This window comes from Empidonax traillii, unplaced genomic scaffold, assembly GCF_003031625.1.
Source record: "Empidonax traillii isolate 1590-97213 ecotype Southwest subspecies unplaced genomic scaffold, ASM303162v1 scaffold936:size233247, whole genome shotgun sequence".
In the NCBI taxonomy this organism is placed as follows: Eukaryota; Metazoa; Chordata; class Aves; order Passeriformes; family Tyrannidae; genus Empidonax; species Empidonax traillii.
Genome location: NW_020956129.1, coordinates 122,116 through 145,633, shown reverse-complemented (window position 1 = coordinate 145,633; position 23,518 = coordinate 122,116). Strand labels below are relative to the sequence as shown.

The window sequence follows — 23,518 nt, the reverse complement described above, 5'->3', positions numbered from 1 at the left end:
CATTCCCCTTCTTCCCAAGAATGCCACAGAAAAAACCTCTAGCTGGTGGTTTCTGGAAAGGAATCGACTTTATCACACCTATCGGGGAAATCTTTAAACCCCAGACAGCCCAGAATCAAAACTCACTGTGGCAGAAGACCAAAATAAAAACACCCCCATACCCATCAATGCGTTTGTACACCGCAGCTCTGATGGGCTCTGCAGCCAGGAACTCCTCAGAACGGGTGGATAACAGTGCCAGCGCCTCTGAGATTGTTGGACAGGGAGCAGACAGGTCCCAGTCCTGCTCCGGAGTCTCTGACAGCGGAATGATGTGCAGCTCTCCTTTGTAAAAGAACACCTGGCAGAGGGGAACGTTTCCATCAGAACAGGCACACACACACTGAGCCATGGGAAACTTAATTTCATATACAAAATGCATTTGTTTGAACACAGGGAATACTGAAGTACAAATGAATGATACAGGAAGCAGTATAATTTAAATATGGAATTTGAGATGCCAGCGACCGTGACCCAAACAGTGAATAAAAAACCCCTCTATTTTAACTTCAACAAGTTTGGTCAAATGTATCTTGTTTCCTTAGTAACAGTAATACCAAAAGCTTCCCTTCAACCAGAGATTTGCTTCAGGAGAATCAGCATAACCTAATTGCTGAAAAATTCCCTACATGCTCACTCTACGTAACATTCTGCAAGAGCACAGAGATCCAAATCAAGTGTGAGGAGTTCTCAGTCATTAAATCTCTCACTCAACGACCACAGCAATAACAAAGCAGCTCACTGAAACCAGAATGAAAACAGACTGTCCTAAAAAAAACCCATGCTGTTGATTAAAACAAGTCTTGAGTCCTGAGTAGAAGTTTATTCACTAGTAAGGGCCAGACAGCACTCTGGATTTTCAGGGGCAGTCAGACCACTCGGCTAAAGGTGCAAGAGAAGATTCCAGCTGCTACGTAAAAGGCCCCCATGAGCCACTTGCCACATGTACAGAAGTTTTGCTCACCCTGTTTTCACTGTTCTCAGGATTCAGCCACTTTGGGAGAAAATCAGCCGCTTCTATCAGGAGAAACTCTCCATCGTTGTCATCGATCCTGGCCAAGGAGAAATCGGTTTCTTAACAGGAGAAAGCCTCACAGAGCATCTAAATCCATGTCTACTGAGTTTCTTTTTAATACTCATTCAATCACAGAATAGTTGGAAGGGACCTTAAAGACCATCTGGTTCCAACACCCTGCCATGCGCAGGGGCACCTTCCACTAGACCAGTATAATCAGAGTCCCCAAGCAGCCTGGCCTTGAACACTTCCAGGGTTGGGGAAGCACCTCCAAGAACGGGCAATATTAAGACAGGACCTTCAAAGCGAAGGCACTGCCCCTTCACACTCGCCTCGAACCACTGGGCGCCTCAGCAGGACCCGCCTTACCTGGCTGCCAGCCCCGGGAAGTGCCTGGTGATCTCCCGGACCAGGTACACGATGAACCACTCGTCCTCCACGTTGTCCCCGAACAGGGTGGTGCCGCCGATGTGCTCCGGGGTCTCGCCTGCACGGGGGATGGAGACAGAAGAGGGGGCTCAGCCACCCCGCACCCAGGAGCTGCGGTGTGTGTCCCTCACTTAGGGACATTCCAGAGCCGTCCGGACACGCTCCCGTGCCCTGCGCTCTGGGACGGCCCTGCTGGAGCAGCGAGGCTGAAGCAGATGCCCCTACTATGGTCCCTTCCAGCCTGACCCGTTCTGGGGAGCCCGTGAACACGCCGGGTCCCCCCCCTCACAAACCCCTGGATACAACCAACCCCTGGATACAACCCCTGGATACAACCCCTGGATACCCCTGACAGCCCCCGCCGGGGCCCCCTTCATACACTGGGTGTCCCCTCCACACCTCACAACCGGGTACCCCTTCACACGCCGTGTCCTCCCTCTCACACACCGGGGTCCCCCTCACACGCCGGGCCCCCCCTCACACACCGGGGCCCCCCTCCCACACCGGGGCTCCCCTCGCACGCTCCCCCCGGTGCCGCTCCCGGGCTCACCCCTGGCCGGCTCGTAGCGCAGGCGGAACGGCTGCCGGTGCCACACGTAGGCGGCGAGCAGCGGGGCGAGCCGCACCAGGGCCGCCTCAGCGCAGCGCCGCAGCAGCGCCTGCCCGCCGGGGCCCGGCGCGAACAGGCGGTACCGCACCGCGTCCTCGGGCAGCGCGGGCCGCCCCACAGCCTGCCCGGCGGCCGAGCGGCCGAGCGGCTCCATCGCGGCGGGGCCGCGCTCCGCCCCCGCGGGACGAGCGGCGCGATGGCGGCGGCGCGGCGGCGCTCAGGATGATATCGCGATACGCGCGCAGGCCGGTGCAGCCGTGAGTGGCCCCGCTCCCCTCAGGGCCCCGATCGCCATCCCGCCCTCCATCCCCATCCCCGTGCTGATCCCGGCCCCGCTCCCGCTCCCGGCCCCGCCGCCCGCGCCGCCCCGGCCGCAGGCAGGGCCCCGCCAGGGCCCGGTCGCCGCATGTGTCCCCCCCCTCCCCGGGTTACCCCCGCAGTTAAATCCCTGCCCCGCGCTTCTTAGTTCCCCTGGCCCGAGAGCTGCGTCTGTTCTGACTGCCTCGGTGGCTCCTGTGCTGTTTAATTTAATTTAATTCGCCTCCAGGGACGGCGGCATTTGCCTCTGCGCTCAGGGAGCTGCAGCGCGGTTTGCAACGTTTTTAAGTTTAAAGGAAGGCGTTTCAAAGTGAAGACCCTCCTTATACCGTATAACTGCACTTAAATATAGTACTGTAACACTATAGTTCTGACCTTGAATGTAAACCTTCGGCAACAATAATTTTGGGTCAGTTATGGCCCAGTTGATGTGTTGTTGGCCTTTGTCTTTTAATGTATTTGTGTTTAAAAAACGTGTATTTAATTGTCTTTAATTTCTATTGAACAAATACATCCATTTTGGAAGTTAGTGACTTAGCTACAGCCTTTTTATGTTTAATTCTGCCCTTCCTGGCCAGCAGAGAAATGACAGGAGAGAGAAGTTCTCTATTTAAGCCTCATTCAGCTGCTGTTTGGGGCAGGGCTTCTGCCCTGCATCAGTACTTGTTGTCTCCTATTAATGCTACTTTTCTTGTCACTCTCTCCTTGACATCTAAACTTTGACAAAACAAAAAGCTACCAAAAATTTATTCTTCCCAACTTGCCAGTGCATGGTTTCATAGAATCACAGAATCCTTAAGATCTTAGAGGGAAAGCCCTCTAAGATCAAGTCCAACCATTAAGCCAGCACCACCGTGTTCATCACTAAACCATGCTCTCAAGTGCCACATCCGCACCCTTTTTAAACATTTCTAGGGACAGTGACTCCACCAAAGCCTGTCCCAATGCCTGACCACCCCTTCCACAAAGAAACTTTCCCTCATATCCATCCTGAACCTCCCCTGCTGCGACTTGAGGCCGTTTTCTCTGGTCCTTAAACCTAAAGCCTTAGTAACAAATTAGCCTTCTAATAACAAATGCATGCACATTCCTTGAAAAGCAGGAAAGAAAAACCTGTCAAACTTCTTGGGAACTCTGTAAACAGAAAATCTGCTTTTTCTTTTTAGACAAGGACTCCCTAAACATGCCCTGAGGCATCACCCACTGCCAGAGCCAGGAGTTCAGAGGTGCTCAGCCACACCCAGGGCTGAAAGCCACGGCCACCTCTCCAGGTACTTGTGGGGACACATCTCCCAGAGCTGCTCTGATACAGCCAGGCTTTGTTTGCTGACACACTGCATTGCTAATTTTTTGCCCACTGTTTATTTTTTGTGGGTTTCAGGGAGTCGGAAATCCGGAGGGAATCAGCTCTGGATCATGGGAATCCAGGGACTGCCAGTCAGAGCTGTGCTGACACCTCCACTGAAGACAGCTCAGTCTTCTCTTGGGGCTATGATGTGAGTAGAACATAATCATCCGAGCCAAACCTACCACAGTGAGGAGAAAACCGTTCAAAATGCCATTAAAAAGACATTTCAGGATAAAGATGAGGATTGGTTCTGTCAATAAATCATCATAGTGATTATAAAAAGAACGTACTTTTTACCTCTTTCCTTTCTTCCAGTTCAGAATGCATTAGGCTCATGTTATTCAATTAATATGGTGCAATTCCATCTAAAATTTTGGAAATGCAAATCATTTAGTGCATAAGTGTATCTACAACTGCTGTTATTGTGGAATCCCAAACATGACTGGATGATTTTCAGGTACTTGGTGTGAGTTTATCAACCTTCTGCTTACTTGCTTCTCAAAACACTGCAAGCTCCTAAACATAATTTTAGTTCAGAAATGGCTGTTTTTTTCTCCATCCACCAAAGCCCAGAGTGCTGTTGCTTTCTTGTGAGGTGAGATGGATCTGTTCAGGTTTAAATGACCACAGAACTGACCCCATTTTCTGGCTACATGAGCACATGAAACAACAAAGGTCCTGATCATCCCTCACTTTCACTCTTTCCCACCAGTCTGCATTGCCTCTTTTTTTGTTGTTTATGATAACAATAATTTGTTACTTAGTTGCAGCTTTATTTTGTCGCAAGCCACAAAATTTTCCACTGCCTTAAAATATCACTGAATTTTATCCTTCCTCTTCTGACTTCTTTTGTGTAAATTCCTATATCCCCGTAACTTAATGTAGTAACACGGATGTTTCAAAATGTTTCAGTAGTTTTATCTGCCCTGTCAACGTAAGCTTTTTTATGTGGCCACCCTCAGTCTTAGCAGCAGGGAGGAAATGATTTAAAGTCAAAATCCTTCTGCGCAGTCCTGCTAAGCTTTAAACAAATAGTTGTCTTTTTCAGTTATATTAAAGAAAAATCAATTAACCCCTCCACCACACACACACACACACACACACACACACACAATGCAAATACTATTCACTAGGTATTTACTGGATAACTTCCCTTTCTAGGAATTTGATAAAGCTGCCACACAGCAAGTTCAGCAGATGTTCGGACAAATTGATGAGCTTCTCTATGAGCAGAAAGAAAATGTGCATGTGGAGGGACTGTGGGAGGAATGCCAGCAGTGGACATCCAGCTTTCCTCACCTCAGGTATTTCATGGACAGACTAGTGCCAATCCCCTCACAAAAAGGGTAGGGATGGACACAGTTGCTTTTAAAACATGAGTAGCAGGGTGGTTTATGCACTTATGGAGTAGAGAGGGATAAAAAGATCACTCTGCTCATTAAAATAAACCTCACATTTGGTTCCTTGGCAGAGGTTTATGGCTATTTGCAGCTGACTTGGCCTTAACACAGCAGAGTTCTCTTAGAAAATCAGGTTTTGCTCTGCTAAGCACAGTAAATTTTGTTATGGTATTTATAAGCTTAAAATCCTGTAAAAACCCTCCTCTCCTAGTTCAGCAATCCTTATGGCTGCCTGAAAACTTACATTTTACATCTTCCTTACGTTGCTCTTGGAACAGTTTTGTCCACGTTCACAAGTTTTACAGCTAGCAGAGCATTAAACAAATGCCTGGCCAAGTTTCCTCGATGCATTTCCCTGGCTCGAAGCAACCTGCACCAGGGAAAACCACCCAACCGAGCACCGGGAAAACCGCACAGCTTCCCAGGAGAACTCCTGGGGTTTGCTGCTGCTCTTACCTGCTCCAGTAACCTCCCTTCCAGCGCCTTCTGATGTGGGTTCCCTTTGCTTTCGCCACGGCAGGGTTGTAGGGAAGCAGATGGTGGCGCCCACAGATGAAGGGTTTGGATGGTACTCGAGTTCCCCTTTGGGCAGTTTGGCCCCCTCCGATGTAAGTTCCCCACCAGAGCAGGATCTCGATGAGTAAGTACCTGTGGCGAGCCCAGGCTGTTCCCAGGTGGGAATGTCATTCTGTTCTGTACAGGGAACAAGGCAGTGGGAAGCAGCTCCGTCCTCTGCTTCTTAAAAATGTGCAGCCCAGCTCCTTCCTGTCAGGCTGGGTTTTGAACCCAGCACACTTTATTTTCCTTTCTAACTAAAAATAGTGCACTCAGAGTAGCAAGGCGACGTAGCTGTGCTTGTTGCTGACTACGGCGAGCTGGTCAGTAAATAGAAATATCTTTGCTGCTGCTGGCTTCTTAAGGATGTGTATGTTTTGTAGCTGGTTTTATTGTTAACCATTTGTTAAATTTGTGCAGAACTTCAAAAACACAAGGCTATTATGATTTAATGTTTCAAAACGCTTGTTTTCAAAATGTTGGGTTTTTTTTTCCCCCTGAAGTTTCGAGTTCCTTAGCAAGAATTAAAAAATATCCAGAGCAAAAGTTTGTACTGTAATGAACAATTTGTTGGTCTCTCTTGGCCTTATGTACCATGCTTGTCTCTCAGTTATTTTGAAGTGGAATAACAACTTGTTTTCATTTCTGCTTTCTGACAACTGTCACCTGTTCAGATTTAGTGTTTTTGGCAAGAAGGTCCCTCTTTTTGTTGCTCCCGTTCACAAAAAGGCCGACCCTTCCAAGTCTCCGACCTTGTGTTCCTCAGAGAGTGACGAAGGGGAAGAGGAAATAATTCTCTCCGAAGGCATAGTGGAGGAATATTTGGCATTTGACTGCAGAGATGTGTAAGTATTGAATATTAAGACAGTCAAATTTGTTATTGTTTGTTATGCTGCTTCGGTTTTGTGCTGTCATTTTGGGCGGAATTGTACCTTTTCCAGATTTTTCAGTGGTAATTTGAGAACTAAGAGTGGATTTGATGCTCTCCAAGAAACAATTACCACTCCTTTTTTATCTTTTTGTCCCCTTACTGTATATCACCCAACAATATGAACATATGGCCTGGGTAAGGACTCTGGAGGGTATACTGTCAGTTCCTAACTACTTAATTGGCTTTAATAACTAAAGCCACTTAGCTGCATGGGCCATTAATTTTAAATTGTTACTTGTCTTGCTTTGACCAGGCCAGAGAGACATTGCTGCAGCAAATAATATCTTCTCTTGTCTTCAGCATTCTGTAGTGACATCAGATATGGAGCTTAACGATGTGCTGAAGAAATATCACTGTAACTATTAATACTTATTTTTAAATAGGACTTTGATCTTATCGGTAAATTATTTGTTATTTGTGAATCAAATACCATTTAAGTCATTCTTGTACAGGGAAACTAGGGTGTGCAGCCATAGGTGGTTGTCTCAGTCATGTCTTGATTCAGGTTGGTGGAAGAACTACAAATAAATGCAGGAGACAAAGGAGATGTGTTTGTGGTGCAGGTAGTGCTTCCATTTTTCCAGGGAGGAGGAGCTGCACGAGAGGAGAATGGGCCTGTCCTCTGGCAGAAGGAAACTGGGGTTTCCTCCCGTCTCTCCGTATTCCTGCACGAAGGATTCCGTGCTCACCTTCGTGTTTGATGATGTGTGGAGCGAAGTGCTGGGCTGCATGGAAGAACTGATCTGCAGGCACTGGGAAGGATCAGCCTCTGGTAAGGATCACAGCTTGAGGGAAGGCTGAAAAGAGTACAGGGAGTTGGTTTTGCAAGGAGGCAGTGGGGGAGAGATGCAGTGGGGATGATCTTTTCAGTGGGAATAAAAAGGTAACGTTGTTGACAGTGTGAGGTTTGCCTTCAAAAGATTTAGCAGAATTTACCGTCCAAGAGCGCTCCCTGTAAACATTAGGATTGATAGCACCGTCCACAGCTAGCAGTGCCAGCAGCCTGTATTGACAGGAACTCTCTCTTGCTTTGCACAGATGATGAGAAGAACATCCTAACAGTAGAAACACTCCGGGCAGGTGCCAGAAGCCCTCTGCAGCTCGATCCTCTGCCAGCCCTGTTACCTCGTGTGCCACACACGAAAACGCCCTCGGTGACCTCAAATCTGGTAAGTATTTTTAGCCCCTGCTTTGTGGAGGGACGAATCAATACAGTGTTACTTCAGCAAACACGCTGGAGGATGGCAGCCCCTGGGTTATGTTTGGACTTTGTGGGAATGCTGACTGTCCACTTAATTCCTTTTATTACTCAGTTGCAAGTTTTAATTCCTACTTACTTCTCTCTTTAAAACTTAGTATTTTATGTATGTATAGGACAACCATGTTGATTTTTGACATGGTTTTTTCTATACTTTAATAACATTTGACGTTAATGGTGACATTGAGGACTGTGTGTGTGGGATCCTGTTCTCACCAGGGTCTTTTGTCAGGCAACAGGGGACAAATCTCAGGGCAGCTCTAAACCCGCTTTTTCTCTCAGACACTGATTTTAACTGCATAATCTGCTTTGGCTGATCTGCTCCTGGAGTGGTGAGCACCAAAGCGTTACCTGTTTATTCCATTTTAATTCATCTCTGTCCTTATTTCTCTCTCCTTTATTTCTACCCCTGCCTGTTCCTCGTGTTCCCTTACTGTGTGTGTAGTGCCCAAAACCCAGATGTGGCCGCAAAAGCAAAAAGAGAAGAAAAACACCTCAAGTATGTATCCTGGAGGGATTAAAGCTCTGCTATTTTCTGTTTTCTGTTGTTTTGGTGGGTGGAATTTGGTGTTTTTTCAGATCAGCCTGTACTTGCAGGTACAAAATGTGAACATGCCCTCAAAATCAGTTTTGTAAGACTTCAGGTTATAGTAATTGTTGGAAGATCCTGTCATGCAAATGAGCTGCTCAGCTGGAAAATATGAAGTGTTAGGATACATTTTTAACCACTACCATTTGCCAAAAAAAAAAAAAAAGGACGGCTAAGATGCTTGTCTTAGATGGGGAAATAATATAAAACTGAGTATGTATCTGGGTGTCATGGAAGAAATTAGTGGCTTTTCTCCAAAATTATATACAAAATCTGTAAGTATATCTCTGCTAAGCAGCAATTTACTTAATTTTTTTTTTAAATTTCAGGTCAGTGTCTCTCAAGGGTCGAGTAGTGGCTCTCAGCGGAATCTGAACGGCTTGATGGTGATCCACGGGATCCAGTTACACCAGAGGAACCTGCCTGTGGTGGAGAAAACACTGTAAGAGTTACAGATCATCTGTTGTAAAGCAGAGCGTTCTCACAGTGAGAGGGATTCAGCCCAAACCTTTGTGAGATAAATTCCCACACCGGAGAAAGCCCTTCTCGGTTATTTCCCTGCTAGCTTGTGTGTGAAAAATGAAGTGTTAGGATACAGTTAAACGGTATTATAGATTATATAGTTCTGTTTTAAAAACTGAGAACACGTTGTTTCTGTCCAGGTATTTTATGATTAATGCCTCACGTGGGTGAGTACTTTGGGAACGGAGCCGCTTTGACCGTCTCCCTGTTGGTCTTTTGTCAGGGACCTGGATGACAAACGGCCAGGTTCCAGCTCCATCCTCTCCATCAGAACGTGGCCAAATCGTGCCCTGGAGCTCAGCACATCATCCCTGTCCCGCTCCACGAGGAGGAGGAACCCCCCGCCACGGACCCTGCACCCCATCTCCGGCAGCCACCCCCGCACCGGCACCCCGCGCTCCGGGGACGACGCCAGCAGGGCAGCGCGGCTGTACGTCCCCAACCCAGCCCCTCCCTGCAGGTTAACCAGTGCAGAGAGCCCAGCTGGCATTAAAATCATGCAGATGGGCAGAAGGAACGTTTGGTTAGAGAAATGAGCTGCCCGTGAAGGCGCAACTGCCCTGAGAAAGCCGAGTCGCTAAGGCTGGTGTTCACCGTGCTGCGATTCAGTGAATCACGGACACACAAAGGTGCTTCTGCACCTCGGTTTTTCCAGCACAAGTCAACACCACCACCTCTTTCTTGACATGCTTATCTTTCTCTGGAGCCTGTTCTCAAGATGAATTTAAAAGCCTGCAGGTTTTGGAGGAGAAACTGCATGTTGCTATCCTAGCCCAGAGTGGGCTGTGAAGATGTTAAAATAGGTTATCTGACTGACCAAAGGGCTCTCAATGCACTCAGTGAACCCCTCAGTCACATCTAAAACATCTCATTTTGCACATTTACAGGGACCACAGGGTATCGGGAAACAATGCAGGCTTTGATATACTTCTGTGTCCCATGAATTGTAAATCGATGTAGTTTCCTTTTAGTTTTGTACTTTATGTATAAACTCACCAAGCCTGTTGTTAATTCTTGTCACGTAGTGTTTAGAGGCTTATTCCTTGCCCCTCCACAACTGATGTTTCTAGTTCCAGTATTTTATGCTTCTGTTCCTTTTCCTCAGGCTTCAATCAGTCTAACAAATATTAACATCTCACCTTTAATACCATATATTTTTAAATGTAGAGAGCACTAGGAAAGTGCTTTTTAAAATGTTCTGAAGCTTCTCTAAAGTGTTCTTATAGAACAGCCAACTCCAGAAAGTGGAACAAACTAACAATATTATCCCTTTCCACCCGCCAAACATATAAACTGTATTTTTTTTTCTCTTTTTACTGGTGCTTTTCAGTCTGACTGCACAGGAGCAGCTGACCTCCCCCTCCCCACTGCTGCTGAACCGGAATCACCCCCTACCCCCTATTGCCACCTCCAGCGTGGCAGAGCATGGGAGCACCACGGGATCCCAGAGGCAAATGGTAACGGGAACGACAATTCCATTTCATCACTACTGAATAGTCTAAAGTTGTAATCCCTGCTGATCAAACTACCAAGCCCAAGAGTACCAATTTATTTGTTACCTGGCGACAGCCGGCCACATAGATGCACAAAAAAGGTCACAGCAGTTTCGACTAAAAAAGTCACCCACAGTTGCCTGCTTGATTCTCATTCATGCCAGAATGTTTTCCTCCTCGTAACTAGGCTGCAAAATGATTCACGTGGAAAATTAGCTTTAATTCCTAGGCTAAGGATTGCCAATGTGCTGCTGCAGTGAGAGAAAGCCATAACTGTGTTACTCTTCCCTGCAGAAACCTCGAGGGAACTCAAGTCGTGCTCACAGTGTAACGACACAAGACGATGCTCACCAGCAGCTCCAGGAGCAGCTCCTCCTTCCTGATCCTTTCTCCAGGCCTAACACAACCAACACATCCTTGGTAAAGCATGGCAAATTACACCAGATCATTCTTAATTACTGCAGAAGGTGATTTGGGAAGGAACATTAATTAATCACTGCCCAGTCTGTTTCAGTACCAAACAACAAGCACCTACTCTATTTGTCCTTGTAGATACCTACTTGATATCTTGTCCTATCCAACAAATTATTTTTATCTAAGCTTCAAAAGCTACAATTTCAGTGATAGCTTTTAAATAGCTGCTTAATTCAACATTCTTGACTCAGCAGTTGTGAGAGTACACACTTCCTGAAGCCTTTTTTGAAACAATTCCCAGGATGTCTTTAACTGGTCCAGTGATTATTCCAAATAAGCGTTAGGAAAACTTTATTTTCTACTCCTGAAGTCGATTTAACCCTCCTCAAACTCAAAGCTTTACTTAGGCCTTTACAACATCTTGCCAAGTAGGCAAATAGTTTTGTAGCTGCATTTTAATCTCGATGTTTACATTTTTTCCCTGCTTTCTCAGGCAGATTCCCAGCGCCGCCGTTCCTGCACCGTCATGGATCACAGTAATCAATCTTGGACAAGCAGAGCATCAACAGGTTCAGGTATGTTCCTCAGGCACAGGATTTAGTAAGATCAAGCAAGGGGGGGGCTCTTGGGACAGGGATGCATTTCCTGCAGGAATTCATTCCCCAGGTAATGCATCCAGGAGGTTTCTCGAAGTTCTATTCACATCTTTAGTTTTCCATTATACAAGTTTTATCCTGGCTGTATCCCCCTCTATTCCAGAGTGTGGATGGGTACACTTTGGTTTTGTTTTTATTATCCACCAAGTATTTAAAATCATTTGAGGAAGCTTAAAGTCATCTGCCCCAGTGCCTCTGTTTCAAAGTGAAAAGCATCAGTTGCCAACTTCAACAGAAACAGCAGCATCTACTTCATGCCCAAGGGGTTTTTCCTTCTGCTCAACTATGCAACTGAAAAAAAAAATTGCATTATGTCCAAAAGAAACAGATTTGCACTGTATCTGGAAGGGGTTTTACTAGATCTGTACTAGATATGTGTTAGATCAAGTCAAAATATATTTGAAAGCCAGGACGATTCACACGCACCCTCTGAAGTCAGAGTTGCTTGTACTGTGCCATTCCTTATGGGGCTTTCAGGATTTCCCCCATAAAAATATGCTGACACAATAGGACTGAGGCTCCAAAAGTTAATGGAAGCTGCAAAAGTTAAGGCAGCAAGTAAATGAGTGATTATTAGAGCACATGAGGGGTCTTTCAGCTTGTTTAATAGCTGAATGGCCTCCTACCACTAACACCAGTTGTACAACAGTCAGTTTAACAAAGGAACTAAACTGAAGGAATATGGTTTTAAACAAGCAAGGAGGGACTCCTGCTGAAATTAAAATAAATATCAGCTTCCCCCACCAAAAAAAAGCAAGATGAGTTTTATGACTGCTGTATTAACAACAACAAAAAAAATTAAATTAGCAGAACTTTATAGTCTTGAATACTTGGTGAAATATCAAGGAATACAGTAGTTCCCTGCAATGCAGCAACTTGGCGAGCACAAACTTTTACCCCTTTTGGAAGTTATAAATAATGCAGTTGATAGCCATGTATTAGAATAAAGAGACTAAAAAAAAAAAAAGCATTTTAATTTGAGGCTAAAGGAGATGTATCTGGTGCTTAGTTTTAATACCTTTCAGAAGCCTTGAAGTCGTCCATGATCTCTGTTTCTCAGGTCTCCTGCCACGCGGTTCTGTGAAAGGCCACAGTCGAAGTGGATCAGGCACAAAAAGCAAACAGGGGTTCTGAGGTGCCATGGAGAAGTGTCCAATCCATCCATCCATCCATCCCTGGAGAGTCATGAACCACCACCTCTCGTTCCCAGCAAGGTCAACGTTTTTTACAGAGAGTTTTCAAACGCCCTTCCTTACAAATAGTTATTTTTATATAAATATAAACCTAAGCAGCAGCTGCCAAAGATTAGAAGGGGTACACTTAAACATTCCATTTTTCTACCAGCAGAGGAAGTGACACCCCAGTGGAAGGGTGAAGATACTCTAGGAAAGCCTGACTCCTAGGAAATCCAGCAACCACTCTCAGTCATTGCTGTTTTCCTGTGAGGTTTGTGATGGGTTCATGTCCTTACAAGGCAGGTACTGCAGAACCTGCTCATTTTTCCATTAGCTCCACAGAAGTAGTAATGTAAATTTTTTTTTAAGCTGTATTTATATATTCAAATACGTTTAAAGCAATATTGTACTAGGAAAAGCAAGCACTGCACTCGATTCTGCTTCTACAGCTCAGCTTATGCAAGTGGTGGGTCCTGCAGCAGTTGCAGCAGGTATTTGGACACAGGTGTGGAGGACTAAGGTAGCAAAGCAGGTGAAGTGACAGCTCCAAAGGTAGCACACCACTGCCTCTTCCTGAGTTATTTAACCTTATACCTCTTCCTCAGTGACCGAAGGAGGTTCAGCAGGCAGCAAGAAGCCTCTAACTACAAGTAGTTTCACACACTACTGCAAGAAAATACACTTGTCTTCCTGGTTTATGGTAATCTCACAGAACAGCTCAGTCTCCCCCTTTCAAAAATACCTGTAATTACCCAAAATTTCTGCTCTCCCCAAGCCACAGATGCAGCGGAGGTTTCAGCAGCTGTCTCTGCACCGTGAGACAGACCTGAAGGAGGGGTTTGCTGCAGTTGCCCTTGTGGCTCCAGATAAGACAGGCTTCTCAAAACAAGTGATTAGTTGAAGGTCTTACTCCCAAACAGAGTGAAGTGTGTAAAAACAAGGTGAGGATAATCACTGGCTGTACTCAAACTTAGGACACTGCACAAAAACAGTTGTTCCTTTCTAGTCCTATTAAAGAGCACTTCTTTTCCTAAATTTCCTTTATTATTCTTCAAATTATTGTTCATAGTGGACAAAAACTTGTCAGTATTCTTTAGGAAGTATCTCCCCTGTCTCCCCACTCCAAGTTATGTTACCTACAGAGCAGCTAATAATTTTGAGTCAGTATTGAAGATCTTGAGTCCAGTTGATCCAAGCATGCTTTCATCAAAAACAGGGAACTGTGCAAATGTAACTGGGTTAACTTGCCTTTGCATTTCCAGAAGGTAAAAACAAATAAACAAAAAAAAGCAGCTCTCATCTCAATCTAAACCTCTCAAATTTGCAGAGAGAGAACTTGATGCTAACCAGAGGCCTCTACTCACCAAACCATTTCAAAATACAATTTCTCTCAACACTTGGGACTGCTGGAATATTGTACAGTGTGTCAGTTCTGTCAGGCAAACTGGAGATAAGTGTCCCATTTGTGTCCGTGCCACTCCTCAGGGACCAAGTGAGTTTTCTCTGTAGCACAAGAGTTACAAAAACAGACAAATAAACTTGAGTAGACTTCTGGGAACATAATGTAGTGTTTTATAGCCTAGAGGAGTCAGTATGTTTAAATAAAAAAGGGAAGCAGTCTCCTCCTGAGGCTCATCTCGTGTTTTCTGTACAGATGGTTGACACCAGAGACTGATCCTGGGCTGTTATTTATTTATTCTGTGTAACAGAAGTAACCTTCAAGTAACCTTCAAGCCCTGTGTTACTCTCTCAGAATCAGGGTAATTTTTAGGAGGAGACAAGTAAAAGAGAACAGTGACCCTCTACCTCTGGCTTCCCCCCAGGAAGCTCCCTGAATGCTGGGGGGTCTAAGCAGTGAGAGCCTTCAAAGTGCTCACCTAAGGCTCCTAAGCCTTTGCAAAATGATCCAGTGTGCAAGTGTGCAGGATTTACTCGACTGAAATCAGAAGAACCAACACAATCAGTTTGTTTGGAACAGCTACTTAGAAAACAAACAGAGAGAGTTGGGGAAGCAACAGCACAGAACTCTGCAAAAAAAAAAAAAAAAAACAAACCTTCTCGTTTATTAAATCTGCAATTTTCCAAACTATAGAAAACTACCGGAATATCTGAAGAACACCTGTTGAGCTGATGTGCAGAGACCTTTAAAAACAGCAGGAGGCTTGTTAGGGAAGAACTGTGTGAATAGCACACGTGGATCTCAACTGAAGAGCACCCAAAGGGTTTGAAACAGTAGCCCAGGAATGCTCTGTCTTCCCTGTCATGCCTCCCAGTCACGCTGAGTCAGTGCACACAGCCCAAGACAGGAGCCCAGAAAAGAATCCCAAGTTCTCCCAAATCCACGTTTCCATACAAAATGAAACCCGGTACTTCAGCCTCCGTCGTTCCTTATGTCTTTCTCTTCTTAGCTGGAGTTTTCTTTGCTCCTTTCTTGGCATTATTCCCGTATTTTGCTTCCAGTTGGGCAAAAAAGTCATCCATTTCCCTTTCTCGATCTTTGCTTCGGCGCTGGGGAGGGGGAAAAGAAAACCAACCAAATTCAAAGCTCTTATAAAAACTTCCCAATGCAGATTATTCGATTGAAGCTTGACAGCTACATAAAATCTGGAATATATTAAACAGGGAATACAATCTACAGGAAGTTTAGTACCATCATTAACACTCCCTAACTGCCTGAAACCACAAATTAAATATTTTGAAGCTAACATGGAATAACTTTGTTAATTTTTAAAAGGACACAAGTAATAAAATCCATACCATAGTCTATTAATTAAAGTACATGGTTAACACGAAGGTTTTACCCTCAGGAACTCAGAAGAATTACAAGGATCCAAAACCAAAGATGCTCAGGGAAAACACAGTTTTAAGCCAGTAACATAATTATCTGCAACAAACAGAAAGAGCCTTACTTGAATCAGCGCTTGCAAGTCATTTTCTCCTCCAAGGCCCAGTTCATCTTTAGTCTTTTTTGCCTCTTTAGCTTCTTTTTCTGCCTGAAAAAGCAAACAGGATTTTTTTTTAAAAAAGTATTTTGCGTGTTATCTGACAAAGTCTTACAGGAGTTACCAAATGCCTTTTTTTTTTTGGCATCTGTGCACAAAGAGCTGCAGGGAAACACAAAGGGATTCCAAGTTTGGCCGCAGATGAGGAATCAGGCAAAGGTTCCACCATTTAGCACAGTGGGAAGTCTTTTTGCTCTTTCACAGTGTTGAATGTGACGTTTGTCCCTGTTCCCCTATCCATATTTTCTTTGTCTTAGCAGATCCTACATTAAGTTACAGGTTACTGTGATGTGCACGTAACACTCTACAAAGTGTTTGGACAAGAGTCCGTCTAGTCCAGAACAGTTTCACACCTGCCAAAAGTCAAGCAAAATGTATTTCCACCACTTGTTGTTTTGGTTTTTTTTTCTTTTTTTTGTTAACTCCAACAACTCACAGCTTTGTAGACAAATGCAGGGATATGTGTAATAAGCCATTGTGCATAATAATGAAATAAAAGAAGGAAAAAAAAAGCATTTCACAGTGATTTGGGCTGGGGTGTGATGAACACAGGTGACCAAATACGAATGCTGAGCGAGGTGTGGAACTCGGCAATCCCGGGACAAACATCATGGGAACAGCTTCGCTTATTTCTGCCAAGGGAGATAAAAAGGTTGTGGTAAACAACTGACACAACCTACCCGCCTTCTTCTGGACATCATTTTCTTCTTTGACTCCCTCACAAAGGCCTTGTAGGACGGGAGCTCCCCGGAGTCGATGGCTCGCTCGATCATTTCCCGGATCCTCGGCTCGTCCGTATAGTCTGCGCACATCACGGACTCCATGATCCGATCCATGTCACCCTTGAAGTTCAGGTACGCTGCCTTCACATCCTCCAGCTCTTCCTCTGAGTTCTTGTAGCTCTTCTGGAAGTCCTCGATGTCTTTTACGGTGAGCTGGAGCAAAGAGATTACACGAGTAAATCCCAGAGGTACAGGACTTGCTCACCAGAAGAATGTAAGAGAGAACACATAGAAAAAAAGAAACACTGCAGGGTTTTTCTGGCTCCCAGTGCCACTCTCACCTTGAAGAGCAGCTGCCAGTACTCCAGCCAGTCCCTGTCTCCCTGCAGCACCTCAGAATCCTCATCCACCGTGCCGGTCTCGTCGTACACAGCCCGTTGCTTCGCATCGCTCAGCACCGCGTACACCTTGCCCAGGATCTGCGGGACACGGGGGTGGCCGGTCATTCGAGGGGGACACTCACTCGGGGGGCATCACTCACTCGGGGGAGCGGCCGGTCACTCACTTGGGAGTGGGTGATCCGTCACTCGGGGGGCAGGCAGTGGGTCGGTCACTCGGGGGAGTGGTTGGTGGGTCAGTCCCTCGGGGGTCAGTGGGGTGGCCACTCAGTTCGGGTGGCGAGTCAGTCACGGGGGAAGGGGGGGGGGGGCGGTGGGTCGGTCCCTTGAGGGGATGGTGGGTCAGTCGCTCGGGGTCAGTCGGTCACCTGTGGGGCGGTGGGGTTGTCACTCGGGGGTCGGTGGATCGGTCACCCGGGGTGCCCCGCCGGCTTTCCCGCCTTCCCGCCGCCGCCTCCCGCGCTCACCTGGAAGCGGCGCGTGGCCTCCTCCTTCTGCTCGGGCGGGACGCGGTCGGGGTGCAGGCGCAGCGAGGCGCGGTGGTAGCCGCGGCGGATCTCCTGCGGGGACGCGTCCCGCCGCACGCCCAGCGCGCCGTACAGGTCCGCCGTGCCGAACGCGGCCTCGCACTGCTGCGGCAGCGCCATCCCGCCCCGCCGGCTCCGCCGCCACACAGCCCGCTCGGCCCGCCCCGCGCCCGCCCTGCCGAGCGGAGGCTGCGCCGGGAGGGGCCGCTGAGGGGAGGGGCCGCCATGTCGAGGGGCGGCTGCGGGGCGGGGCGGCTGAGGGGAGGGGCCGCCATGTCGGCGGGAGGCGGCGGGGGCGCGGCGGCGCCGCGGAGGGGCGGCGGTGGTGCCGCCGGGATGAGGGGAGGCTGAAGGGCTGCCTCGCTGAGGGGACGCGGCGGGGCGGCGGCGGCGCCTCTGAGGGGCGGCCGAGGGGCCGCGGCGCTGAGGGGAGGCGGAAGGGTTGCCATGGCGAGGGGCTGTGCCGCCAGGATGAGGGGAGGCGGCTGAGGGGCGGCCCCGCCCCGTGGAGCCCTCGGGATGGGGGTAGGGAGGGGAGTGAACCGTTTGCGGCGGGTCAGCGTTCATGGCTCTCTGGAGCCGCTCGGCGGAGCAGGGTGGGATGAAGGGAGGCGTCCGCGCCGTGTTCGGGTGCCCTGGGAGCCGCCGGTGAGCGGAGCCCCCGGCCCGTGAGCGCCGCGTGCGACCGAGGGCCCGGAGCGCCCGGGTGCGGTTACTGCCGGGGAAACGGAGAAAAGAGGGCCCCTCGAGGGGCTCCCGCTCGGCCCCGATGGAGAACAAGCACCTCTGCTGGCCCTTCGCAGTGCCGAGGCCCTGGCACAGGTTGCCCAGAGAAGCTGTGGCTGCCCCATCCCTGGAAGTGTCCGAGACCAGGTTGGACGGGGCTTGGAGCAGCCTGGGATAGTGGAAGGTTCACTTTTCACACGTTTTTTTTTTTTCCTTCCAGGCTGTGCCCTATGTGACAACAGGAAAGTGTTTGTACATACCCAAAACTCAGGGGCCCTATAATTAAATGCCACACAAGCAGCACACGCGCTTTACAAGGTTCAGAGAGAAGCAAGAAATAAAAGATGTTGTTTTACGTTTCTTGTGACTGTTGAAATGTAGAAATTTTCACTCTGGATATCAAAGAGGGAATAAACCTCAGCAGCATCATCTCAGATTTCAGCTCTGGGTTACAGGATGCAGACGGTGACATTGTAAAAATACCTAAAATTTTCATTTAAAAATACATCTGTAAGGTATTATTTGATTATAAGGCATTATTATTTATAAAGCGTTATAAATATATTATTAAAGCTGTTGTCTACCACTTCTGGAGAGCTCTGCTGGTGTCAGTGTTCACAGCCTCATTAAGTGGCGGTAATAAGAGTGTAACAATAAAAAATAAATATTAAAATATAGCAGCTCAGTAGTCACCTGCAGTGATCATTTCAGCCAGTTCTGACACTGACCCCTCCCTTACCAGATCACTTCTTCACGCACTTTCCAAATTTCAGTGGTAACACCACAAGAGAAAGACACAGTAATCAAAGAGTGTTAATAGAAAATACTTCAATTCATTCTTTCCATTTTTTTTTTTCCACTGGGATTTTGCCTTTTCACCCGAGGAAGCCGTGGCTGGCTCAGCTCGCTTTGCATTTCCAGCAAAAACTCTTCCCGTCCCGCTCCAGCCTGCCGTGCCCTCCGCATCCCTCTGACACCCGAGGGTCCGCGGGGGCAGACCGGCCTCCCCCGCGCTTCCCTGCGGATAGCGGGATTTATTATTTCCCGGTGATTCCCGGTGTTTTTTGCAGGGATCGGTCGATGGCCGGGCGGGACGCGGCGGAACCTTGAGCGGGGAGCACCCGGAAGCGGCGGGGGGTTCGCGAGGGGCATTTCCGCCATGGCGGCGCCGCTGCGCGTGTGGGTGAACGGGACGGGACGGGATGGAACGGGATGGGATGGAATGGGACGGGACGGAACGGAACGGGGGTGGCCGCGGGGGATGGCGGCCGCTGAAGCTGACGCGCGGTGTCCCGCAGGCTGGCGTGTGGCGACGTGGAGGGGCGGCTGGATGCGATCTTCGGGCGGGTCCGCGCCGTCCAGGCCAAGAGCGGCCGCTTCGACGTAAGGCACGGGGGGTTTGGGGAGCGCGGGGGGGCCCGGGGGATTCCTGTTCCCGGAGGGTCCCGTTGCCGTGCCGGGATGGCGGGCCCGGGACAGTCGCAGTGTTTGGTAGCACAGCGAAGCGTTGTGTGCCCTCTGTCCGCGCTCCAGCGGCAAAGGTTGCCTTTCTCGGTGCTTTCAGATGCTCCTGTGTGTCGGGAATTTCTTCAGCTCTTCGTCGGAGGCGGAATGGGCCGAGTACCGCACGGGGGCCAAGAAAGGTAAGGAGGGAGGGTGGTGTCCCTGCCTCTGTGCTCCGGTGTTTGTCAGCGTGGCCTGGGGAACGTCCCCGTTTTTAGGGCTGTGGATCACTATAGAGCTAATCTTCCTCCAGGTCTGGGGACTTGTTCTCCAGGAAGGTTCCTTGTCCTACACTCAGTGCTCCTTAGGGAGCAAGAGGGGGGGGTTCTGTCTGGATGGGCTTTCCCACTGTGATTCCTGGGAAGTGTGGACTGGACCTGTGCTGGGGCACTGTATTTAAAGCTGACTGACTGCAGGAGGTTTTCTCCCTCAGCTCCAATCCCAACCTACGTGCTGGGTGCCAACAACCAGGAGACCCTGAGCTACTTTCCAGACGTCAGTGGCTGTGAGCTGGCTGAGAACATCACCTACCTGGGTAAGGCTGCAGGGGCTTTGGGATCAGGGGGTTATATTTGTCTCCTGGGGCTTTCACGAGTGTTTTCTGATCTTCCCATTCAACACCTTCCTTTTTCTGGAAGTTTCAAGGTGGCATTTTTTCCATCCTGCGGTTCAGACTGGAGTTGAACTCAATACAATCTGTGTAAAACGTGGAAGAAAACCCTGATTATTTTCGGGGTTATTTTTGGTTCCAAAAGGAACAGTGGTTGAAAGAGTCTGTTCTTTGAGGGCATCTTCTTCGCTCTCTCTGTGTGGGAAAGGTTTTGTCCTTCAATATGATTTTGCTGCGTTACCTTTGCTACTCCAGTACAACCACAAGTGTAAGCTGAAGGTAATGAAACTGTACCAAAGCTAAAAGGAAAAACCACTGACCAACAATCTAGCAAGTAGTTGGACCTGCATTGGCTTTTTTCACTCAGCTTTTGGGTGGATTTTTGGGGAAGCAAGATAAGAGGGAGGAGAGAGAAGTCTGGGAATTGTCTGAGGAGCTGCTTCATGGAGCAAAGACAGAGGGTTGTCTGAGCAGATGTTTTAGGGAGCAGAGAGGAGATGAGGATTGTCTGAGCAGCTCTTTCAGGGAGTAAAGAAGCTGGGGGTTGTCTGAGAGCTCTATTGTCCTCAGGGTTAGGTTTGAGCTAAATGGGGACTTCACTCTGGGCACAGAAGACAAGCTGCCTGTGAGGACAGTGTCAGTGTGTCAGGAGTGCTGGGCCTGGCCCTGTGTCCCTGGAGCAGCAGCGGCTGTGTCCCTGGAGCAGTGGGTGGCTGTGCCCCTGGAGCAGCAGCGGCTGTGCCCCTGGAGCAGCAGCGGCTGTGTCCCTGGAGCAGTGGGTGGCTGTGTCCCTGGAGCAGTGGGTGGCTGTGTCCCTGGAGCAGTGGGTGGCTGTGTCCCTGGAGCAGTGGGTGGCTGTGTCCCTGGAGCAGTGGGTGGCTGTGTCCCTGGAGCAGTGGGTGGCTGTGTCCCTGGAGCAGCAGCGACTGTGTCCCTGGAGCAGCAGCGACTGTGTCCCTGGAGCAGTGGGTGGCTGTGTCCCTGGAGCAGCAGTGGCTGTGTCCCTGGAGCAGCAGTGGCTGTGTCCCCACAGGCCGGCGGGGCGTGTTCAGCGGCTGCTCGGGGCTGCACATCGCGTACCTGAGTGGCACGGAGGCGCAGGAGCAGCCGGCTCCCGCCCACAGCTTCAGTGCCAAGGACGTGGTGGAGCTCAAAACATCCCTGTTATCCACCCCAAACTTCAGAGGAGTGGACATCCTGCTGACCTCCCCCTGGCCCAGAGACGTGGGCACCTTTGCCAACAGTGCGGTAAGTGGGGCTCTCAGTTTCTTCCAACATCCAAAAAGATCCTCAGTCTAAAAGCATAAAAAACCTTCCCTGATCTTGGTCTTATCTTATGCATTATCTTATAAGATGATAGTGCATATCTTTTAAGATTCCCTTATGCATTGAGATCATGACAAACTTGGATTGATGAAACAAATGGATGCAAACTCTAAATACACAGAGTGGAATAAGTGGGTAGGCTCTGGTTGGCAATAAAAGATAAAACCCTCTGGACTTTTCTTCCCCCACTTCCAGGGAATGGCGACCACTACACTACACATCTAACATGTAGTTCTGTATAACACTGTTTCTTCTCGCTGCACCCTGACAGGTTCACGTAAAACTTGGCTTGTATTTTGCAGGGGGAAATAGATACCAAGAAATGTGGCTCCAAGTTGGTATCAGATCTGGCTGCAAGTCTCAAACCAAGGTACCATTTTGCTGCCCTGGAGAAGGCCTATTACGAAAGACTTCCTTACAGGTTTGTAAGACCTTGTGAAATCTCATTTGTTTTCCAGTAAGACTTCTGTTCTGAAAGAACACGGGAAGACTGACGTGCTGTCTGAGTGTCTTTTCAGTGCTTTTTGTACCTAAAGAGCCATGTTTTGCTTCCTTACAGAAATCACACAGTGCTACAGGAGACCCCACAGCATGTGACCAGGTTCATTGCACTTGCTGATGTTGGCAATACAAGCAAGAAAAAGGTACTGACGCCCTTGAACCTTTTTTCTCTTGTCAAGTACAGTTGTAGGGCAGTAAGCCCAGCTTTGGCCAGCTGAGGGACAGCATCAGGACTTAAAAGCTTGGCTGAAGTGGAGGTGTCTATCTCACTTGAGCAATAGGTGCAGAAAAAAGGCCTGGAAACGGGCAAGGATCTAGGTTGTGTTTCCATCAAGTGGGATACACTGGTGCTGTTCAAAGAGATCTTTATTTAAAGTGAAAGCAGCACCTTGGGAGCACCCCATAAACTCCTGGTTGCACTGGGTGGGACCCTGGCACAGTGGGGGTGTTTTTCCATGCCCTGATGTGCTGAGCTGTGCTGGGGTGTGATCCCTTCAGTGAACAGTCCTTGTCCCTGAGCCCCCTCGTGCTTGTTGCAGTACCTCTATGCCTTCAGCATCGTGCCCATGAGCTCCATGGATCCCGCAGAGCTGGTGAAGCAGCCGCAGGACGTCACCGAAAATCCCTACCGGAAACTGCGCAAGGAGGCCGCCAAGGCCAAGGCAGAGGTACCGCCCCGGGCTCTTCCCTCTGGGCACTCTTGGAACACAGTTTGGCTTTCCCTTTGGGATATCTCTGAAAAAAACTTCAGGGTTCTGTGTAAACTGTTTGCAACCACCCCGCTGTACGGATGTGATCAGTGGGAGTTGGTTGGTGGGCCCCTTTCAATCTTAAAATCTTCAACTATCAGAAAGACAGGGACAGATTTTTTGGTAGGTCCTGTTAGCTACAGGACAGGGTGTTGTGTGTGCTGCATTACTTGGGGAGCTCAGTTCATTCTGTTCCAGGATATTCAGGAAGAATTTATTCACAGAAAGGGTGGTCAGGCATTGGAAAGGGCTGCCCAGGGAGGTGGTAGATTCCTCATTCCTGGAGAAGTTCAAGGAGCAACAGGATGTGGCATTTAGTGCTCTGGTCTGGTTTACAAGGTGGGGATCAGTCACAGGTTGGACTTTATGATCTTGGAGGGGTTTTCCAGCCTTGGTGATTCTGTGATGTTGATGCTTTTCAAAGGTGTTTCACACCTCTTCAGAAAAACTCTAATCCTTGGATGTACTGGCACACTCTGGGATGCAGATCTAATGGGCTTTGCTTTCCATTTTCTGTACAGGAAGAACCAACTCATCAGTTTTTCTTTGACTTGAACAAGCATCAGGGAAAGAAACGTCCCTCAGATGGGAAACAGGGAGGGGACTCCCAACCTAAGCAAGCCAAGAAACCCCGTAAGTATGAGGCTGCTTTTTTCCTGAGCTCTTCCTTCAAACCCTTGGATCGTGTCCCTCCACCTTCCT

At 48.5% G+C, this 23,518-nt stretch overlaps 4 protein-coding genes across 6 annotated transcripts in view; 2 read left to right on the top strand and 2 right to left on the bottom strand.

Moving 5' to 3' along the window:
- The window catches only part of ECD (ecdysoneless cell cycle regulator), an 8,042-nt gene extending 5,793 nt beyond the window's left edge, over window positions 1-2,249 (bottom strand). The window contains exons 1-4 of the mRNA XM_027903117.1: window positions 2,034-2,249; window positions 1,424-1,541; window positions 1,004-1,091; window positions 162-340 (exon numbers count right to left, since the gene is read on the bottom strand). Coding sequence (XP_027758918.1) covers window positions 162-340; window positions 1,004-1,091; window positions 1,424-1,541; window positions 2,034-2,247 — 599 coding nt within the window. The 5' untranslated portion in view covers window positions 2,248-2,249. The remainder of the gene's footprint in view (window positions 1-161; window positions 341-1,003; window positions 1,092-1,423; window positions 1,542-2,033) is intronic.
- FAM149B1 (family with sequence similarity 149 member B1) lies at window positions 2,246-23,075 on the top strand. 3 transcript variants are annotated; one of them, XR_003573416.1, is made up of 16 exons: window positions 2,246-2,350; window positions 3,578-3,682; window positions 3,793-3,907; window positions 4,921-5,063; window positions 5,680-5,799; window positions 6,389-6,559; window positions 7,230-7,417; window positions 7,684-7,814; window positions 8,349-8,402; window positions 8,822-8,934; window positions 9,238-9,444; window positions 10,345-10,471; window positions 10,802-10,927; window positions 11,415-11,496; window positions 12,638-13,096; window positions 23,065-23,075. XR_003573416.1 is itself a non-coding variant. In XM_027903118.1 (15 exons), exons 1-15 carry the CDS (start codon window positions 2,316-2,318, stop codon window positions 12,709-12,711), a joined length of 1,791 nt encoding a protein of 596 aa, XP_027758919.1. In that variant the 5' UTR covers window positions 2,246-2,315; the 3' UTR covers window positions 12,712-13,626. The 3 variants fall into 3 exon arrangements, 2 of the variants coding, with proteins under 2 accessions (XP_027758919.1, XP_027758920.1); XM_027903118.1 differs by lacking the exon at window positions 23,065-23,075 and having other exon boundaries at window positions 12,638-13,626; XM_027903119.1 differs by lacking the exons at window positions 8,349-8,402; window positions 23,065-23,075 and having other exon boundaries at window positions 12,638-13,626.
- DNAJC9 (DnaJ heat shock protein family (Hsp40) member C9) lies at window positions 14,798-17,558 on the bottom strand. Its single transcript, XM_027903121.1, has 5 exons — window positions 17,342-17,558; window positions 16,818-16,955; window positions 16,435-16,689; window positions 15,662-15,745; window positions 14,798-15,260 (listed from the first exon to the last, which is right to left on the bottom strand). The coding sequence occupies exons 1-5, from the start codon at window positions 17,519-17,521 to the stop codon at window positions 15,141-15,143; spliced, it is 777 nt and encodes a 258-aa protein (XP_027758922.1). The 5' UTR covers window positions 17,522-17,558; the 3' UTR covers window positions 14,798-15,140.
- The window catches only part of CWF19L1 (CWF19 like cell cycle control factor 1), a 7,924-nt gene continuing 3,628 nt past the window's right edge, over window positions 19,223-23,518 (top strand). Inside the window, exons 1-9 of the mRNA XM_027903120.1 lie at window positions 19,223-19,306; window positions 19,426-19,510; window positions 19,692-19,770; window positions 20,064-20,165; window positions 21,274-21,488; window positions 21,869-21,987; window positions 22,126-22,210; window positions 22,607-22,735; window positions 23,338-23,449. Coding sequence (XP_027758921.1) covers window positions 19,287-19,306; window positions 19,426-19,510; window positions 19,692-19,770; window positions 20,064-20,165; window positions 21,274-21,488; window positions 21,869-21,987; window positions 22,126-22,210; window positions 22,607-22,735; window positions 23,338-23,449 — 946 coding nt within the window. The 5' untranslated portion in view covers window positions 19,223-19,286. The remainder of the gene's footprint in view (window positions 19,307-19,425; window positions 19,511-19,691; window positions 19,771-20,063; window positions 20,166-21,273; window positions 21,489-21,868; window positions 21,988-22,125; window positions 22,211-22,606; window positions 22,736-23,337; window positions 23,450-23,518) is intronic.

Excerpts from the sequence above, each read along its gene's own strand:
- FAM149B1 (XM_027903118.1), top strand. The coding sequence starts at position 2,316 with ATGATATCGCGATACGCGCGCAGGCCGGTGCAGCC. Across the intron at positions 6,560-7,229 it reads GCATTTGACTGCAGAGATGT|GGAGGAGGAGCTGCACGAGA; the intron begins GTAAGTATTGAA and ends CCATTTTTCCAG. Across the intron at positions 10,928-11,414 it reads ACACAACCAACACATCCTTG|GCAGATTCCCAGCGCCGCCG; the intron begins GTAAAGCATGGC and ends CTGCTTTCTCAG.
- DNAJC9 (XM_027903121.1), bottom strand. The coding sequence starts at position 17,521 with ATGGCGCTGCCGCAGCAGTGCGAGGCCGCGTTCGGCACGGCGGACCTG. Across the intron at positions 16,956-17,341 it reads AGGCCACGCGCCGCTTCCAG|ATCCTGGGCAAGGTGTACGC; the intron begins GTGAGCGCGGGA and ends CGTGTCCCGCAG. Across the intron at positions 15,261-15,661 it reads ACTTGCAAGCGCTGATTCAA|CGCCGAAGCAAAGATCGAGA; the intron begins GTAAGGCTCTTT and ends CCCCCTCCCCAG.